The sequence below is a fragment of the Culex pipiens genome, chromosome 2 (assembly GCF_016801865.2).
Source record: "Culex pipiens pallens isolate TS chromosome 2, TS_CPP_V2, whole genome shotgun sequence".
Classification (NCBI taxonomy): domain Eukaryota; kingdom Metazoa; phylum Arthropoda; class Insecta; order Diptera; family Culicidae; genus Culex; species Culex pipiens.
This window is the reverse complement of record NC_068938.1, coordinates 67584658-67602813: the sequence shown is the minus strand read 5'-3', so window position 1 is coordinate 67602813 and position 18156 is coordinate 67584658. Positions and strand designations below refer to the sequence as shown.

At 40.1% G+C, this 18156-nt stretch overlaps 1 protein-coding gene and 1 pseudogene across 3 annotated transcripts in view; one reads left to right on the top strand and one right to left on the bottom strand.

The window, feature by feature from the left end:
- LOC120414069 (cGMP-dependent protein kinase, isozyme 2 forms cD4/T1/T3A/T3B) overlaps window positions 1-18156 on the bottom strand; it is a 251272-nt gene that overhangs the window by 65692 nt on the left and 167424 nt on the right. The window contains exon 2 of one of the 3 annotated variants that reach the window (XM_039575090.2): window positions 10394-12303. The exons of the other annotated variants lie outside the window; for them this stretch is intronic. Coding sequence (XP_039431024.1) covers window positions 10394-12008 — 1615 coding nt within the window. The 5' untranslated portion in view covers window positions 12009-12303. The remainder of the gene's footprint in view (window positions 1-10393; window positions 12304-18156) is intronic. 3 annotated transcript variants of the gene reach the window in all.
- LOC128093005 (FAU ubiquitin-like and ribosomal protein S30) lies at window positions 3960-7146 on the top strand (annotated as a pseudogene).

Below are 18156 nucleotides of genomic sequence, written 5' to 3'. Positions count from 1 at the left end.
TCTACGTTTATATTTTGCTAGCTAGGTGCTCTTTTGACGCTATATTTTTGTGAGTTTTCCCATTATTTCAAATATAAGCAGTTTTTAAAAAAAAGTATTGCTCCTTCTAACATATTTTATTCCACCATTCAGTTTTTTTTTTGCAATATTTGTTTTCATTCTTTAAAAAAATGTAAGTTTAGGTATTTCATTCCTTCAAACAAGATCAATTCTTTCAAAATAAAGTTGCACATTAAAATAATTTGTGATTTTTTTAATTTATTAAGAACAAACTATTCTTGATTGTTGAAATAGTTTTGTGAGTTGTTCCATTCTTGCAAACATGAGTAGTTGTTTAAATGAAGTCGTACTTATACAATATTTTGTGAGTTTATCCATTCTACAAAAATAAACTATTCTAGATTTTTTGTGACATTTTCTATTTTTCAAACATAAGCAATTAAAAAATGAGAAAAAGTCTGACTTCTTAAATTATTTTTCTAGCCTTCTTAAATCAGCTTTTGATGGTTTTAGTTTGGGATGGGATAAACAAAAAGAAACCTGTTGTCAAAATGAACGCTTCTGTTAATCTAAACCAGATCTTTCACAGTTGGATAAAATGGAATGAATTGTAATTTCAATTTGAAAAAAAATCTGTTATTTTAATTTGGGACCATCCATAAATCACCTGGACACTTTTTAGAAAATCTCAAACCCTCCCCCCTCTCAAACTTTCCACGTGGTTTATGGATGCCCCTTTTTGCAAATTGTAAATTGCACCTAAAGTTGACTTATCATCAATTTCAGTTCGAATACAGTTATGAAAAGTGCTTTGTGGTGAAATCATGCAATGAACAGCTAAATAGATCAAATTCTTACATCAAATTCTCCAAAGTAAGTAACAGAGTTAAGTAAAAGTTGGAAATTAGAATAAATAGCGATCTATTGTGTAAGAAAAAAATTAAGGAAAGGTCCTATAAACAAAATTTTGATTTTTGCTTTTTGGGTTGTTTAGAATACCCCTGACTGAAGTCGATTATAAAACCACACAAAATGCAAAAAATAAAAAGTGTGTTTATAGAACTTTAAAAAAATACTCTATATTTCATTGTTTTCACAAGCAATTAGTTCTAGAAGTAAAATCAAACACTGTTTGTAAACAAAAAATCAAACAAAGAAAAAGTCAATCGCACCGAGTTGAATCACAACATCAAGAAGAATTTAAAAAGTTTTAAGCTACCTTGATGACAGACTGCTTGATGATTATATTCGATTCAAAATATTCTTTCAAATGACAAAAGAAATACAAGCCAAAATGATCAAAATAGAAGTGTTATTAACTGAAAACCGTTCAAAATGACATTTCATAGCTGTTTTTAATATTCATACATTTAGGCTCATTTTAAAATATTTGTTTAAAGGTAAACAAAATATTTTGAATTACTTTTGACTTTTGTCCTTTCGATCTTTTGGCATTCGACCTTTGTAGACCTTTCGAGCTGTCTATCGACATTTTGTCGTACATTCAAGAAATTGATGGTTCAATCCTAGTTCTGTCAAAAAAATCTGCGTTTATGTTAATTTTGAATTTTTGGACCACGGATTGGAAGAAGACATACATTTTCGAGGGAAAAAATATTTTCAAAAATTCATTGATGATTTTGTGATAGTTTTTGATGCATCTCCCTTGGACGAAAATGAAAGATGATTTGCTGAGCTTTCACGGAAAAATAGTTGAAAAGTTTGAAAACGATTGCCATTTATGGTAGAGTCCATCAAATTACTCCATATTTTGGGAAAATTTTAGTAAACTATTTAAGAACAATTCTACGACAAAAGATTTTCGATGTAACAGGAGCGCAACCGTTCCTGCAGCTGGACAGCGTACGGTTCCAGTGGATAATTCTGCGTTCCCTCCTGGATGGTGACGCTCTTTTGCCAGCGTGGTCGCTTCTGGTAGTGGCAATGCGGCGCAGCAAGAAGTCACCGGTGAAGATCTCTTCACTCTGCCAGAGTTCTTTACTCTCGCAGGTGAGATGATGACGCGGTTCCGGACCTGCCGTAATAAGGCGGAGCAATTTATGGCGCTCGGCGAACTCATGATTAAGTACATCTACAATAGATAACTTTTGACTGTGATCTAGTTTTAAGCCTTCCTTCTCTCTATCCCTTTCCTTAGCAATTTAGTAAGTTTTTTTTTAATTTTTCTTACTTTTGATTATGCCTTATTTAACATTTCTTATTGCTCAAAAATGATTCATGATGCAAAACACAGCTGAAATGAACTTAAAAACTCTGTAATGTACGTAAAACTAACTTATTGTAACTTGATTATTCACCAATAAAACTGAATTGAATTGAAAGATTTTCGATGTTATTTAAATTGTTTTTGTTAATAAGAAATTACGGTTTATCGTTTTTGAACCATAGTCACCCACACTGACGGTACCAAAAGTTTCATCTTTCAAATACAAAAGTAAACAAATTTTCGTTTTTCCGTCATAAATAATTAAAAATTGAAAGAAGTCTTTTCTCACCGTAATTTTGAGCTCATATAACTGCAAATTCAACATCAAATAATCCGTAACTTATATAACACTCTACTACGATAGGAGATTCTAGTCCCCACAACCACCAACTTTGCCTATTCCCAGTACGAAACCCAACTCTTCATCATCCCAAATCACGCACATTCAACTTTTACCGACCGCTCGTGAGATTTCCCATTTGCAATTAATCAAAATTGATGCATGATTCGCTGCTCATTATCCTCTCTTCTTGAAGCCGCAGAAAAACAAAAACACATTCACCACCCCCTCAGCATCTCTCCTCTTCGGGGGGGCTCATCTTTTCCTCGACTATCGTCGATGGGAAATCAATTTCCATGAGGCTGCACGATCAATGCAATGGTGGACGCTGGTCGCAGCATAAAATAATGTAATATGATCGAAGATGTTTGGCGGGAGGTGACTTAACGCCTGCGAGGACGTAACCACCGCGATCGATGATGGATTGGACAAACGAAAGTAAAAGTAGGCAATTCGCGCAACCGAGGGGCCGGTCGGAGTGCAGTTCAGGGACATTGAAAAGTAAAAGGATTCTTCGCGATGCAGCTAGAGAGGGGTTTGTTTTCCGCAAATGAGGAGATATTTTAGTGAAGAAGAGACTTGGAGGCACGATTTCTGGTTGATTGTGTATTGATTTCGATGCATTTGAAAAAAAATAATAGCTTCATCTTGTAACAACTTTATCTACGTAACTTTGATTCATTACTCTAAAAATAAAATAGTGACACAATTACCCTATCCACTGCTCGCACTCTTCAGTATGATTTATGACCCAGCATCCCATTAGGGTGAATATTAATGAACCAGTTCTTCGCGTACAGCTGGGCATACTACAGTGTTGCAACCTGGACCGGAATCCGCCGCGACAAACCTGGCCCATAATCGTTTTTACCTTTATTTGTTTGTTACTCTTCCCTAATGTACATCCACCCATCTCGAGTAACTTTTTGCTGCCGTAAAAAAAACTTGTAACAAGCTCCCACTTTTGTTCGTACACCACAAGCTGATGAAAACGACATCCGCTTCTTGGCGACAGTTTTTTTTTGTCATCTCTCTATTCCGTCGCTCCAATCAGCACGTGGTCGTTGAAAGCGAAAAAAAAGGTAGAGACATGTTGTACCTTCTTATCGCATTGTTGAACATCGGACACCTCCGTGACGTCTGGTTGTTCCGTCTATCAACTTGTCACGCGACGTTCTGCCAATCTATCTGGTTGAACCCCAAACCTGAAGATGACCTGCCTCAAATTACCGCATCCAAGCACATCGGAAGAAGAAAAAGTCCCAACGAGGTTGGAATTGCATAATCGCGCTGCACCTCGGACTCATCTCTACGAGGCACGTGACGTGACAAAAACTGCACACGCTACACAGAAAAAAAAAATCCGGTAAATTTACATCATTTATGATGTACCAAAAGTGCACGTCATTAATGATGCTTATTTACATCAACTTCAACTGAAATTTACATGCCTTCCGACGTAAACGCAACGAACAGTCAACCATTCGAAAACTTGTAAATTTCCGATGAAAATGATGTAAATTTACCAAAGCAAAAAAAATTTTACTCCGTTGAATTTTAAATCCGATGTAAATTTCAAATGCTTCTATGGCCAAATGTGGTTTTTTTATCCTTTCTGATCAAATCAAGCACTTGACTTCATTCAAAGAGTACTTATTTTTGATCATAAAAGACAAAAGTGAATGATTCTAAACTACATTGGGCTAAGAGCTTGAAAAGTAGTATCAGATTTTAAATTCAACGGAGTAATATAAAAGTATAGGAAAAAAGCTTATCAAACTGTGAATTTATCTCTGCGAGATTGACTTAAAATGAAAAAAAAATGCAATACTTACAGCTGATGTAGTCAAGATGATATTAACCCTACAGTAATCATCAGATCCAAATCTCATACGTGCGGGATCTTTCTCAGTGGCTTGTGCCGGAGGCCGTACATCGACACGCTTCTGGTCCTTGTGCCGTAGGGCAAGATGCCCATCATGTTTGGCGCGCTCTTCACCGTATCGATAAATTCATCCATCTGAGGAAGGCGGAAACGGATGGCAGCTAGTGGTTGTTGGTTTGAAGCACGAAACCGTCGAGTTTCGATTCGGCAACACGTATTAGACGGAGGTGGCAGCAGCCAGGATCTACAACAAAATACAATATTAATTACGTTTGATGTCGTTCAACAATTCGTCCCACCTGAATAAATGAGACCAACAGCGTCATAGTGCCTCCAGCATCGTGAAGGTTTCGTCGGTGGTAACCAAATCCAGACTCGTTTGAGCATCTTGGTCCTATATAACGGTTCGGTGCCGTGTGCTCCTCAGCCGATCGGTCATTGAGCACTCCATCGCCATCACTGCATAAAAAAAGACATTTAAAAAATAAATAAATAGCAAATCTAAAAGGATTTTACCTTGATCAACAGTTTGCGGACTTTCCATTAGTGGCCGCGTACTGCGGCGAGGTAAATTTTCACGAATCGGCCACGTTCAGGTTGACAGAGCTAGTTCCGGACAGATCGTCTTTATCTGAGGCGTGCACCTTTGTGCCGTGATCCAGCAAAAGCTATATTATCAGGAAACGGTTATACTCGATGCAACATCGGCCGTCACCGGAATGTGGGTTATCCGTCGTGTCCAAATCACCTTCCTTGGCCGCAACAGGCCGCAACCAGCGTGAGACCCTCCAAAGTTTGCACTCGATCTTATTTTTTATTATTTTTGTTTACTTTGATGGTAACCATCCAGCTTCAGACGTTTAGTTGGAGTTGCGTGTAATCAAAATTGGGTATTGCAAGGGGCTACTTTTTCTAGAGAAACACTATCGTACATAAACTACGTGGCCTTCAAATTTGAAATCGGCACTTTAAAAAAATCGATATTTTTATTAATTTATTGATTTTTTTTACAATTTTAAGAGTAGTATGACTGTTACAATGTATTCAGCATTTTTTGATACTTTTTGTTTAAAAATAAAAATAAAATTAGCCTCCTCGACCCTTATAACCCGACCATGGCCGAGAGACAAAAAGTTTAATTTAAATTTGTACCAAACAGGTTTTTTGCAATTTTGAAAATTGAGGGAACTCCCTGAGAAAAAATAACTTTATTTTGAGTCTTAGCTTGAGTATGTTACTCACGTTTAGAGTACATAATGAAAGCAACCAAACTAAGTTTGAGTCAACAGTGTACAAACACTCCTGAGCGTGCAGCTGTCAAATTCGCTCTTTCTGTCCTGCTTGCACCATGAATGACAAAGAAGGAAGATTCCACTAAACGTTGACAGCTCAGTCATAATCATTTGCCGCGATCAGTTGAAACTGCTTATCAATCTGCAAAAAAATAATGCTGAATTCGGGAAAAGTAGCAGCAAATCGTCCTTTTTCTGATTCGTGCCGTGCTAGAAACGCCAGATCAAAATGCAGTTGCACGTTCGTGGACTGAACACTCACGTCCTAGAGGTCGGACCCCGGGAAACCATCCAAGATGTACCAAGGTAAAGCTCGCCGCCCTGGAGTGCATCGAGGAACCGGCCCAGCTGGTGCTGTCCTGCGAGGGCATGCTGCTCGCCCACGACTCGCTCGTGTCCACCCCCGGCTCGGCCGAACTCGACCTGACCGTGCCGCTGCTCGGTGGTAAGGTACACGGTTCGCTGGCCCGTGCCGGCAATGTCGGGCCAAACGCCGAAGGTCGAGAAGAAGGAAAAGAAAAAGAAGACCGGCCGTGCCAAGCGCCGCATCCAGTACAACCGCAACTTTGCCAACGTGGTGCAGGCCTTCGGTCGCGCGGTCCGAACGCCAACTCGACGTAAGCAGCTCTGTGTGTGAGTGTGGGTGGGATTTGTGGCTTGTTTGATTCCTTGCGAAGGTGAAGGAAGAAAAGGCGAGAATAAAATGAAGAAATGAAACGCCCTTTTGGAGGTAAATGAAAATAGAAATAATTTGCTTACCAAATAATAATTGTCGGCGAAAATCACAGGGTATTTGTATCGCGTCAATCTCTCCAGACTACGGAGGTCTGGCAAGGCGTTGTCCCAGTCCCCCTTGCCCCGCACCACACGGGCCACGACAACTCAGCAGCTGCGGTGCGGCTAGAGGAGGCGAAGACCGACGAAGGGTGAACAGGTGTCGTGAGGAAGCGGTAGACACGGTGGCACAATCCGCCGTAATGCTGGGACTATGTGGAGGAAGCGGAATGACGAGAACCGGAATCGGAAGTCTGGCGGAGCATCACCGTATCGAGCCACCGCGGGAAAGAGCATGAGCAATCGCGTAGACAGCACAGTGAGTAAAAAAAAGATGATAAAGGCAGGTGCATCTAGGTCTAGGGAAGAAATTGGGTGTAAATTATACGACAAGTACGGGGAACCCGGTTGACAGTTATCTGGTTCCGAACACCGCTTTTGAGCAACTGGGTAAAACTGGACTTTTTAATTGTGAACTAATGTAACAACTCAAGCAAAACATTGTGGATTTGTAAACAAATAGTACATCTTATCCCTTCAGTGGATGTTTACTTTAAGAATGAGCTCTTTGTTTACAGATCCACATTGGTCCATTCACAATGTTTAGCTTGAACTATTGATGTTTAATGCTTACCAATGTTGTTATTTAGCAATCAACTTTATTCAGAAACCGCTCTCCGGATTCTCCGCGGAGTACGGCCACAACATCCGCTGACCATTGTTTGCCGACTGTCGTGAAAATCGTTTTGCCACTAATGACATTTATCTAGTTTGTTTGGACTAAAATAGAGCGTTTTACCGTTTCATTTGATACGAAAACACTTTCACTGAACTTCGCACCAAGCGCACCAAGCATTAACAACAAATGAACTGATTTGTTTTTGTGAGCTGTCACTCGCAAAACAATTGAACTTTAAATTTACATGTTTTTCAAATTTTAAATTCCACAAATATACATCATAAGTGCATTTACATGCTTTTCAACTTTCAAATTTGTGACGAGCAAAAAACAAAAGTTCCACTTGAATGAAGTTCAAGCATTACGTTGAATCTGACTTTACATGAAGGCTCTTTAAATGCAATACATCTATTTACAATGAATTTCAAAATTACATTGAGCATGTTTACGTTCAAAACAAGGTTTCAGTGTCGGGTAAATTTACATTTTTTTTTCTGTGTAGATCCCCTAGACGTAACTTTCACTTTTATACGGCGAGATAACTCCCAGACGACGACGGGGGCAGGCAGGTTACAAAATTCAAATCGGAAACCAATTACCATCTCTCTGGTTGACGACTCCAACTTGGGGACTCATCGTTGGTATTCCTCGGACGACTTCGTCGTCGTCGAGCAGGTCCAAACATTAAAAATGCCAAAAACAGGCTTCCTCATACATAAACCGTCGTCGTTGGTCACATGCCGAATGAAAACGGAAGATGCCATCCTTCCGAGATGTACGACTCCCTACGGCGCATCATTTTGGCAAGGCCGGGTCCAACACGGAAAAGCGTGTTTTGTCATTACCTAAATGGCGCGCGCGATAATCTTACTCTTCGTCACTTTTCGCTGGGAAATCGCGCGCGCGGAATGATGTAAACACACGAAGTCGAGGTATTCCGCGAAGTTGGCAAGAAGAAAGTGTCACAATTAACGGCTGCCGTCGACGACACGTCTTCAATGGGGACTTAAGTAGCTGCGAAGAGGCTGCTAATGTGGTGATGATTTGCAAGTTGGGATTTGCCGGGTTATGCCCGGCGGAGTTACTAGGAAGAGGTTAGTCGGTTGAACTTGCGTAACGGTTGACGTTGATGCATTGCATTTGTTGTAACTCACAATCGGGACAAGTTTTGCATCCAGTTTGAACAACCTGCAGGTCGTGGGGATATCTCTGGACAAATACTATTGAAAACCCAGTACATTTCAGAAGTAGACCCCAATGATCTTAATGTTACCAAGAGGTTTTGAGGATATCTCTTGATTTTGATATCACTAGAGTAAACTTGGTAGAATCATGTTAAACTATGCGACAGACTCTAAGATCTTTATTCCAGGATACCTTGGGTGAACCAGAACATCCCAATATAGTGGACTATAGAGTTCATAGTGTTAGCAAAAGGTTGTGGGGACAGCTCTGAATATATAGCATGATCGTAAACTTGATGCCCGCCCGTGTGGATCAATCGGACCGCGCACTGGACTCACAATCCAGAGGTTGCCGGTTCGAATCCCGCGGCGGGCGCTCTAAAATTCTTTGTGTAAATATGGGTATTCGGCGCCGTCGCTCCGTGCACTAGCAATGGTGGCCGACAGCTATAAAGTCAACTTCGTTTTTTTCGTAAACTTGATAGAATTGGGTTGTTACGAAGTTCTGGATTCCAAAACACTTTGGATAACCTAGAATATACGAAAAGTGGACCTTAAAGGTCATAGTGTTACCAAAGATAATGGTAACACTAGTAGATATGTACCAATATCGAAAACAACACTAACCAATCATACCACATTCCTAAAGTTCAGTTTAGGAGTTGAAACGTAAAACTGAATTACATGGAGAATTGAGTATTAAACCAAAGATCCAACAACTCTACAAAGATCACTCAACCACCTGCGAATTCATCGAAACGCCCCCCCGCAGAGCTGGTTGACCTCCAGATCCCCCATACAAATAAACAAAGAATTCCAACTCCGCTTGATCCTTCACATCTACAACAGGATGTCAATACGCTAGCACCACCACCAACTCCGATCTCTGCCAATCAATTCCGAACCCCCAACTTATGCGATGCCCGCGATAAGGGTCCACCGCATCCAATTAGGTGAACTTTCCATATTGGTGCCGCGCGCAGTCCGATTCGTGCAACGAGACTAAGGCCAAAACCGGTCCGAACCAAAACAAAACCACGCTGATAAAACGTCGACGACATGCAACCTCTTTAAAGGTAACGCGCGACCAATATGACATAAGCGAGTTCAGGCCGAGGCTATAAATTTCCGATTTCCATCTTGGCAATGCAAGGGGGTTTCGAGCGAAAAAACGTTCAGCGACTCGAGTTGAGGATAATCGTTGCGCGCAGGATGGCCTCTCAGAACCAGAATCGCACAGCGATCACGGAAGTGTCAATGACTTTGGGTGCGTTAAACCGAGAAGAGCGTTGAACTTTGCGAATTTGAGGGTTAGCTCGGGGGTAACGAGTCGTTAAGTTTACAATTGGGTCTTTACGGGTTTGTCACGATTTGTTGTAGAAGCAAATTGTACTCGTTTTGATCACCTAGGTCTTGGATTGGGTAGAGTTCTTGCATGATTTTCGTACCTACGGGCAACCTGGTACTTGTACACAGGAGATGCAAATCGATCATCTGTCATCCTTCAAGAAGTCGCGTTTCTGGGCATTCCTCACAAATGATTCACTGGCGCGACTGCCGAAAGGTTAATTAATAGCATCATAACACAACACAAGGTATGATAGATTTGGGAACCCTGAACATGATGCCGGTAAAAAGATTGCTGAAGATAATTCTAAGCATTTATACCCAAATTAACAATGTTGTTTATCGGCAGAGAATTCATTAAAAATTAATTCTGTCGATTGGAGCGTGTTCAGGGAGTCCAAATCCATCATACCTTGATAAAACTGAAATATTTACTGACATTAACTTCATAAATGTCGAGTTGTGTAATCTGTACACTCACGTGAATAAGTTTGTTTGAAAGAATGGTAATACCACAAATACTGACGCTTAGATGGGGATTCTTAACGATTGTAGGGACACTTCGCATAGACGCCCTTGTTTCCAACAAGAGAATCATAATTTTAAATGACAGCTTGTTGTCCGTCACACAACTCAAGTAACAACAAGCAGATTTCAGATCTTACCTTCATTCTCGTTGTCGTACACCTCTTCAAGATTTCCATAAATCGGTTCGGCGTTCAGGTTGCCCGTACGTCGCTTCCGGGCGTACGTATGCACGCCCGGAACGATGTTCTGGTGAACAACGGCGGCAGCAGCAGCCGCAACGCTACTACTGCTAGTTGGGATTCGTGGCGCCGGAAGTGGTGGCGGAACGGGACGTTCCTCGGGTGTCGGAACGAGGAACGAATCGGCGGAATCCGAGCTCGAAGAGCTACCCTGCTGGCGACGGTTCGAGCGGGAGCGACTTCGGAACAGCTTCTTGAAGGAGGAGGAGGAGGAAGCTGAGGAGTTGGATTTGGAGGATGAGGGGGAAGATTGGGATTGGTAGGGGGAGGGAGGTTCCGAGTCGCGGTAGCTGAAGCTGTCGTATTCGGACGTTTCGGAGGAGTCCTTGTTGAAGTGGTTTTTAAGGAGGGCGCGGGGGAACTTGGTTCCGGCGGAGATGGTGTTGTACAGCATCTTGCCGAAGCCGACCTTTTTGTTCTTTTTGGAACGGTCCGAGTCGGTGGATCGTGGGAGTAGGTCCGCCGGGATGTCGTCCAGGATGGGACGTCCCTTGACGCTCTTGTTGCGGGACAGGGTGGCGGTCGCTTTCGGGATATTCCGGAAGGACTTGTCGTCCTCGCGGTAGATTTGCGAGCAGAGATCGCTGGAGGAGCGGTAGCCGGTCATGCGATCGCCGATCGAGAGATTGCTTTCGCTGTCGTCACTGCCGCGCCGAAAGTCCGGAAAGGTCGAGATCGACTCGAGAGACTTAGAATTTTTACTATCACAGTAGGGGGCGCCGCTAGGTTTATATCTAGAGTTGGTTTTGGTTGGTGCGGCGTTGGCAGGAAATCCGTAGCTTCGTTGGTGATCGGAGAACTCGTCGATCGGCTTCTGTTGGCGGACTTTCTCTTTCAAGCGCTGAAAGACGTCCCGACGGTCCAGCGTCCTGGGGCGGTACATGTCGGTGGACCCGCCCGGCTGGACCGCTACCGTGTTGGATCGCTTGAGGGCGACCCCTTTGGGGGCACCCGGCGACGGTCCACGGAAGCTCTCCGACGAGGCGATGTTGGCGTACATGCGGTACTCTTTGGATGCTGGCGAATGCTGTGGTAGCTGATGCTGCAGCCGGTAACCATTGTGACCTGGCACTGCTATAGGAGGCAGTGGCCTGTGCGTGTTGGCGAACGGTTTCCGGGAGCTGTGAGGTCGTATCGTGTCCAAATTCTCCTCCGAGTAGCTGGGTTCCTTCAGCTCGTCCCACTCCGGAAACTGGCGGTTCCGGATGCGGCGTATCGTGGACGGTCGGTAGCCATTCAAGGCCTTCAGTACAGTGCTGCTACGCTTCAGCGCTTGCGCATCATCCTCATCCTCGTCGGGCAGACCCTCGTCGTCCTCGTCCAGCTCCCGGAACGGCGTCAACTTGCCCGTGTCCTCCCGGGTCCCCGGAAGCACGTGGTGACTCTCGATCAACGAGTTCATACTCGACTGCACCTTGTCCCAGTTGGCCTCGTACAGCGCCCCCATCGCACTGTTCTGCTCCAGCGAGAGGCTCGCCTCGATCGCCCTGCCCGGATGATGTTTGATACGCATTTTCGTTTCGTTTCTTCGTTATCTTCTCACTCACTCTCTTTCACTCTCCCAAAAAACAAAAAAAAAACTCTTCTCAAAATCAATGTTGTCACTTTGCGGTCTTCATCGTGTAATTCCTCTTCCAATTCTTAATCACGACCAGCGTCTATTGCAGCCCATTTTGTTCGGAATGCCGTTGACTCCGCAATATCTGCTGCTGCTTCTTGCAAAATTTGCTCATCGATTTTTCGTTTCGTTCACGCGCACAGTTCGCGTAACACTGAATCGATCTTTTCACGCTCGCTGACTAAATCGGCTAGACAATGGAAACACAGCACAAACACCATCAATAAACGACACGAAGAATTCACAACAAACACGCGCACATACTGCTGCTGCTGACTTCTTCTCTATTGTTGTTGCCCCACACACAGCATTTCTAATTAATTCCACGCGTTGTTTTACGTGGAGAGAGAGGCGCTCGGATCAAGTTTCTTCCAGTAAAACAAAAAAAAAGATCTAACCTAACCTAACATTTCGCAGAGTTGCGCAGAAGCTTCTGTTGTTTTTGTTTTTTTTCGACTTTTTTTGCAAATTGATTGATCCGAAACGGTGAAGTGATTTTCATTAATTAGCCGGTTCAGTTCTTCCAGCAGAGTGTTTGGAAGAGGTGGACGGTAATTGGTGAGCATGGTGTGAAGCTGGGAGCCAAGTTTTTTTTGTTGCTGTTTATCGTTGAGTGACTTTAGAATGCGGCAGTCGATTGGTGGATTGGTAGAATGTTATCTGGACAGGTTTTGAATTGGCCGGTTGGACATGTTTATTAGGTGAAGGGGTGTCGAGATTCTCTTGTGTGGTGTTTGATGACTTTGTTTAGAATGTTTCGGTCTATTTTTGTACTCACAAAATTATGGAATAAACATAAAACAAACACATTGATATTTTTTTGGTAAAAAATATTTTTCAAGCATTACACTAATTTTTAACTATTTATTATATTTTTTGAAATATTTTACAAATTGAATTGCTATAAGGAGAAAAAAGAGTTCAAATCCCATGGTACATTTTTGAAAAACGTACTACTGCTGGTTTTATCAACATTTCCAGAAAGTCGGGAAAAGTCTGGAATTAGCCAAATTCAGCGAAAAATCGATGAAAAATTGGGAATTTCTGATTTAATATAAGACACATTCCGCCGTGACGTTGCAACGCTTTGACTTTTCTTTTTTCAGTATTTCGGCTGTAACTCAAAAAATAAATTGAAAAGGTACATATGTTATTACAGATTCGGAAAGTACATTAAATTTCCTACAAGAAACAATGTTGAAACATTATTTTAAGCGAATATTCTGTTTTTGAGAGGGGAATATGTAGCGTGACGTTGCAACGCGTGACTTTTTCTCAATCCTGACCCAATTCATGTTTTGCCACAAACTCTGCTCTGTTAAACGGCAAATTTCGAATGCAATCACTAGTTTTGAGAAAAAATCAAACCTCGATTTTTAAAGACCGCTTACATTTCGTGACGTTGCAACGCTCTGTTTTTGAAAACAGGATTTTCGTTGCGTTGCAACGTCACGAAATTTTAATTTCAAAATAAATCATAGTTTTTGTTAGTTTGAACAACTGTAGGTTAAGATTTTATTATAAGACATTAACAGACAGTACAAGGACATGTGAATTGATTGTCCCGCCTACGTTAGACCCCCCCCCCCCCTCTATACCGCTTTCACAGTTGCAGTGCGATTTACGAAGTTTTCCAAAGCGTTTTCAATGTAAAAAGAAATATTTATATTATTCCATTATCACGAAGGACACCCCCCCCCCTCTCCCCTCCTCTATTCATGTAATGGAGCGTCCATGCATTACGTAACGGCATAATGTCAAGGGGAGGGGGGGTGTTCGAGGATTTACACAAAAAATGTATCGGCAATGTATTACCAGGGGGTGGAGGGGGTCTAAACATATAAATGTTTTGTTACGTAATGCAAGAACGCTCCCTTAATATTTTAATGGTTTTGGGCTATTTACAAAACACGTGGAAGTTTTAGAAGGGAGGTGAAAAGCTTCAAGTTTTCAGGAGGGCTGAAATTTATAAATAAAGTGCCCATATCGTTTGTTGATGGCCCCTAAGGGGTGATCTGCAAACAACGTAACTTATTTTGTTGACTTTTGTGCTTTTTAAATTAAATTTGAGGAAATAATAAAACTGTTTACCTGCGCAACATAACATTTTGAATTGCGAACAACTAAACGTTGCATACAACTTATTTAGGTAAGGGTTCGTCCAACAACAAAGTGACAAAAGTTTGTAAAAAAAAACGAACCACTGTAAATTGGCCTACATAAGGGTGTGGAATAAAAAAATCGTTGCATTGTATTAGAATGAACCCTCACGTAAACGTTTATCATAAAGGGGCCATCCAGTATCTACGTGATTCCTTTTTGAAAGTTTTAGAATCCTCCCTCCCCCTCCTTGTGAACATCGATTTATTTAGATTTGTTCAACAAGTTTCATAAAATACCTACTTTTATTCGAGTTGCATACAAACTTAAGTAACGGAATTTGTGAATGACCCATGTACAATTCTTCTGTAAATATGCTCGGAAACATTATATAAAAAATATATAATATTTAGTATCCTTTTATTTTCAAAAACCAACTACGCATACACCTTTTTTGCCTAATATGATTTAAAATTTCGTGACGTTGCAACGCAAACTTAAACCTGTTGTAACTTTGGATCTAGACAACCAATTTAGTCGCTCTAGGTTGCATTTGAAAGCTCTTTCCAAGTAAAAAGAGCATCCGAATTATCAAAATGATTGAATGTTTAGTTTTCTGTTGGCATAAACAACTGTCCCTTTTTCGTGACGTTGCAACGCAATAAAATGGTAAACTTACACTAATTTGAAAAAATACTTAACTTAAGATTAACTGCAGATCCATGACATTTCCGTTTAGTACATCTAAAAACCTACAAAATGCTATAAAAAGGATAACACAGTCCAACAAGATTTTGTCTCTGAGACGAGTATATGTGTTCCTAGTAGATTTTTGCCTGCTGAATCCGAATCCGGGTCCAGAATTGCTCCAAATGGTCCCAATTTTGAGATACACCCGTTTGAAATGTTAGTTTAGGCCAAAATAAGCTACTTTGTCGACTATTTTACAAAAGAAATATTGAATAAACAAATAAACCAATACATGTATCTTAAAGTTCACGTTTTCCCCTTTCTGGAACACCCCTGGTTTTCAAAATTTGATTGTTTCTACGCATATTTATATCCATTTTAAAATTATATTTTCAGTTGGTTCTCATTCAAGTTTTTCCAACTTGCATGCAAGTCAAATTCTAATTTTAAAATGGCTATAAATATGCGTAGAAACAATCAAATTTTAAAAACCAGGGATGTTTCAGAAAGGGAAGAACGTGAACTTTAAGATACATGTATTGGTTTATTTGTTTATTCAATAGTTCTTTTGTAAAATAGTCGACAAAGTAGCTAATTTTGGCCTAAACTAACATTTCAAACGGGTGTATCTCAAAATTGGGACCATTTGGAGCAATTCTGGACCCGGATTCGGATTCAGCAGGCAAAAATCTACTAGGAACACATATTCTCGTCTCAGAGACAAGAAACATTTGATTTTTTGTTGAACTGTGTAATTTTTGGATTTTATTTCGCTGAAAACTAGGAGTTTTCAGAAAAATGTTTTAAAACGATGATTTTATCACAAATTGATGCATAACTTAACCAACCTGTACATAATGATATTCAAAAGATCAATTAATGAAAACCATGATTTTTGAAGCTTCAAGTAGTCTAGAATCGAGTAAAAATATCCAAATAGGTCATATACGCTTTTCAAAATTTCATCCTAAGGTTTACATTGCCGGAGAATGTGTCATTAATAGTTGGAAATCCAAAGCATACTTCTTTGAAAATTATTTTTGGTTCATATTGGTTTTTAAAGATATAGAATAACTTTTAAATCAATGTTCCTCATTTCGTTTTGAGCACTTCACAATTTGAGATTCTTTAGTTTTCAATGGTGCACATCAACCAGATGTACCTAAGTTGTTGTTACAAGCATTTTACTCAAGGGTCCTGATTGCTCCAAAAATACTCTGTTACTCATGATCACAAATCGAACGCGACAAAAACTGTTCTGACCGTTTCCTATCGTTTGTCACTTCCACACCAATCGCTACTGAATACTCTCTCTTTGCTCTCCCTCTCACTACAATCGGGTAGTACAGCGAATGGCTCAGAGAGGCTGATTGCGCTTTGTCGCTCAACACAGAAAAAAATCAATTCCCGTAATCGTGAATTAAGTTCACGAATGTGAGATCCACGAAGGAATTTATTCATGAGTATGGTGCATTTGCACCATAAACGTGAATATATTCCTTCGTGGTTCTCATAATCGTGAACTGACTTCACGGTTTCGAGAATTGATTTTTTTCTGTGAAAGTTGACTCATTTTGATCATTTTTAAACTACTTAATATCAATGTTATCAAAACTGTTTTGCAATTTTATTGATAAAACAACATCAAAGACACATTTGACAGCAATTTCCACAATGCCATATATAAATTAACGACAAACTGTAGTAGCACAGACCAAGTGAGCGTCTCGATGGTATTTTGTGACTCGGACGGAGTAAGTAAAGAACTTCACGAAGTATATTTGTAGCGCTGGGTGAAGCTATTGACCAAGACACCGGCAGCTAGCGAGTCATGTTAGCTCGCGAATGGTTGCGCACTTCATTTAGCGTTCGTTTATGAGTGCGTGATTTCTGATCTTTGAACCGAAAATCAAGACCCTTGGTTATAAGTGACATTCCAGTTTGACAGATTTACTGTTACTGATTTCTCAGCAATGTTTTCGTTCATTGCCGAATTTCAGCAAAAGTGATGATTATTGAATCACATTCAGTTGTTTATTCTACTGAAATGGCAATCCAAAATGTGTTGTGTCATGTTATGTACAATCTCACGTGACTAAAAAGAACAAATGAATTAAAAAAAGATGTTTAAAGTGTCTTGTTAAAGATTGGTGAACAAAATGTATAGTTGACATAAGAATAATAAAAATAAAGTACAAGTGCTGATTTCTGTTTTTTTAACAAAAAATATGCAATGTTGTTTCACCTTTTTAAACATTCTGTTAATTTTAAGTTTTTGCTGCATGAGCATCAAACAATTAATTATTACTCATACAGTTTTTTTTTCTATTTCCAGTCACTTTCAAGCAGGGTTACCAGGTCAAAATTTCAAAAGCTGGCAAAGTATCGATAAAAAAATCTGGAAAAATCTGGCAGAAGAAAATCTAATAGTTTTTAATGGTAAAGGGGAAGGAATATATTAATAGAAAAGTTTGTAGAAGTTAGATTTACGGCCACAAAATTGATGAATTGCCATTTTCTTTTAGAAAAAAACATTCTAAATTTTTCGATTTTCATTTAAATTCGTTCATTTTAATCAAAAAGTTGTTCAAAATGGCCATAAAGTGAAAAATCTAGCAAAATCTGTCAATATCTGGCACAGAGAAGGATGGATCTTTCTTCTGGCTGACACTTGAAAAATCTGGCATTCCCAGATTTATCAGGCAACCTGGCAACCCTGCTTTCAGGCGCAGTCACTTTTCTTTTCTAAAAATACATCACAGAAGGAAAACCTCCCAGATAAAAGTAAAAATTTAAGAAAAAAGTCTGGCCAATGCAAATTTTAATTGAAGTTAATGATTCCCTCTCCTTCGAAATTTTCCCAAAAAAAAAACGGGCAAAAAATACTTATACTAAAACACTAAATTTCCAAGGCTGTAGCTAGTAAAAGATTGTAAACTATTTAGAATACGTTGTATAACGTTTATTTTGCAATTACAGTAAAATTTTGATATTTAAGACCACAGAACGGATGAAATCGTGCAACCTTAAAAATTAAAATATTTGCATGTATTTTATGCAATTTTCTATTTTTGTGGTGGTAGAAAAACTAATATAATTGTAATTGATTGTTTATTTGTGACGAGAGCCTGTTAGTTTACAACTTTTTATCAGGTTAAGGAGGTAACTTTAAGATAGAAAACGGAGATAAATAAACCAACCAAATGGTTCCAAATAATGTATAAAAATTTTTAGTGATACTTTATTAAATTTA